The 2,340-nt window shown below is 33.3% G+C and overlaps 1 protein-coding gene across 1 annotated transcript; it reads left to right on the top strand.

Moving 5' to 3' along the window:
• The first annotated feature begins 1,435 nt into the window (after window positions 1-1,435).
• LOC108380981 (uncharacterized) lies at window positions 1,436-1,801 on the top strand. The gene has a single exon (XM_017637386.1). The coding sequence runs from the start codon at window positions 1,436-1,438 to the stop codon at window positions 1,799-1,801; it is 366 nt and encodes a 121-aa protein (XP_017492875.1).
• The last annotated feature ends 539 nt before the right edge of the window (window positions 1,802-2,340 follow it).

The following is a 2,340-nucleotide window of genomic DNA, read 5'->3' as shown; positions in this document are numbered from 1 at the left end:
TTTTTCCTGCCAAATTAACTATATTTTAACTTCCCCTCCAAACAGTTTTACTGCTTTGAGGTTGAACTCAATTCTATTGAAAAGAGCGCGGGTACTTATTTTCCCGTATTCAACCAGGAACGGCCGTCAGCCACCACACATCGTCCGTACCCGCTCTACATTTGTACATATCCATAAAAAAATAATAATAAATCAAACATATTTGACAAGGGACTAATTTTTCGTTGGTTTATTTATTTTATCTCTTTATATTGAAAATACATTGGTGCAACATACTAAGCTTTCTAGCTAAAATTTTCAAAAAGGTGGCAACTCTTCTCCAAAATATTTCCTACAGGCATATATCTTAAACTTCCTTAATTTAATACCTATATTTTAATAAGTCATTTATTTTATCAATTATGCAAATTTAGTTAAATTTTCAAACAGGTGGCAACCCTCCTCAAATATATTTTCGGCCGTAAACCTTAATATTGAAGTACTTCATTTATTTATTTATGTAATATAAATGACCCTGCTATGATACCGAACAATACAAAAAAAAAATATTATTCAAATGAGTTCAGCGGTTCTCGAGTTCCGATGACCGTTACAAAGGAACGCAACATTTTTATATATATAAATATAGATTTATAAATCAAGATTTTTAAATGCCTTTAGTTTGGTACCGATATTGTAACATTTCATTTATTTTACCAATTTAATTAAGATAAATTTTCAAACAGGTGCAACTTTCTTCCGCAGGACTTTTAAAAACTCTTTAGTTCGCTACCCACATTGCAATATTTCATTTGTTTAATCAATATAACTGAGTTAAAATTTTCTAATAGGTGGCAATCTTTCAATTATATTGAGTTAAATTTTCAAACAGGTGGCAACCCTCCTCAGGCATATTTTCGGCTGTAAGCCTTCTTAAAAATCTAAAGTTTGATACCCAAATTACCGTATTTCATTTATTTTATCAAAATAACTGAGTTTAAATTTTCAAAGATGTGGCAATTTTAATCAAAAATATTTCCAGCAGCTATTTTTCTTAAACCTCTTGAATTTAATATCTATATTGTAATATATCATTTAGTTTATCAATAAAATTCCGCTTAATTTTTAAACAGGTGGCAACCCTCCTTTAAAATATTTTCGACTGTAAGCCTTCTTAAAATTCTTTAGTTTGATACCCACATAGCAATATTTAATTTATTTTATCAATTTAACTGAGTTAAAATTTAAAAATTGGTGGAAACCCTTCCCCAAAATATTTCCAACAGATATCTTTCTTAAACCTCTTCAATTTGATACCCATAATGAAATATTTTATTTATAGAATTAACGACCGTTGAGTAGACAATACGTGTTTTCCATTGTGTCGTGGGGTGCGCGCTTTGATTAATTTCTTAAAGTCTTCTCGGTAAATCTTTAGACTTATTTTATCGGTAAAATGCATTGTCTAATTTGCAAAGAAAAAGTTGATCGCGCCGACAGTAGAAAGATTGCTTGCTCATACTGCAAAAACTACTACCACGGTTCGTGTGCGAAATTAACATTCGAAGACATAGAATACATGAAGGCAAATAGTGCGAGTTATCGGTGTGATTCGTGTGTCTCCAAGCGCAGGAAAACTCTGCATCAAGAACCACTTCCAAGCCCTTCCACAGCTATGGAAGTTCATCAGAAAGTGCAAACCTTGGTTTCCTCTGCTGGCGAGCCACAAAAATATTTACCAAAAACCAGCGAATTACCCAGCTCAGAGACGTATAAGCAAAAGCAAACCATACGACAAACAGCAAACGCATCATCGGAATGAGGTACACAGATAAAGCAGCAAAATAGAAAAATAGCAGCCAGCATCAGGTACAACATAAAAATACAGAAGCAGCAAGAAAATTTAAAAACGTTAGCAAACGAAAGCAACGTGCGCCAACAACCTCACGACCAGCAGATGACTAAAAGCACGAATGAAATTAGCAAAACCATAACTTTTCAACTCTTGTATGAAGAGATTATCAACTTAAAAAAAATAAATTCGGACTTTTTGTTGGGGGTAAATGAGCTGAAGGCGGAGAATAAAACATTAAAGGAGAAAGTGGAAAAACTAGAGTCTAAGCTGAATTGGAGAGAGCAGAAGCATCTACAAAACGCAATTGAAATTACTGGCATACCAAAACTTAGCAATGGCAATGCTGACTCTTGTATGCACAAGATCGTAAATGACGCGTTTGGTGTTTATGTCAATGCTGATAACATAGAAAAATGTTTTGTAAGGAGAGTAAAACCTAAGAACGCAGGTACATCTACTCGCGATATTCTCTGCGTTCATTTCTCTTCCCTGGACTTAAAAAAGAA

The sequence above is a fragment of the Rhagoletis zephyria genome, unplaced genomic scaffold, assembly GCF_001687245.7.
Source record: "Rhagoletis zephyria isolate East Lansing unplaced genomic scaffold, Rhagoletis_zephyria_1.1 Rzeph_scaffold_21025, whole genome shotgun sequence".
Classification (NCBI taxonomy): domain Eukaryota; kingdom Metazoa; phylum Arthropoda; class Insecta; order Diptera; family Tephritidae; genus Rhagoletis; species Rhagoletis zephyria.
This window is presented reverse-complemented; position numbering and strand designations above follow the sequence as displayed.

What these genes read in the sequence shown, in the direction of transcription:
- LOC108380981 (XM_017637386.1), top strand. Translation starts at nt 1,436, where the DNA reads ATGCATTGTCTAATTTGCAAAGAAAAAGTTGATCGCGCCGACAGTAGA.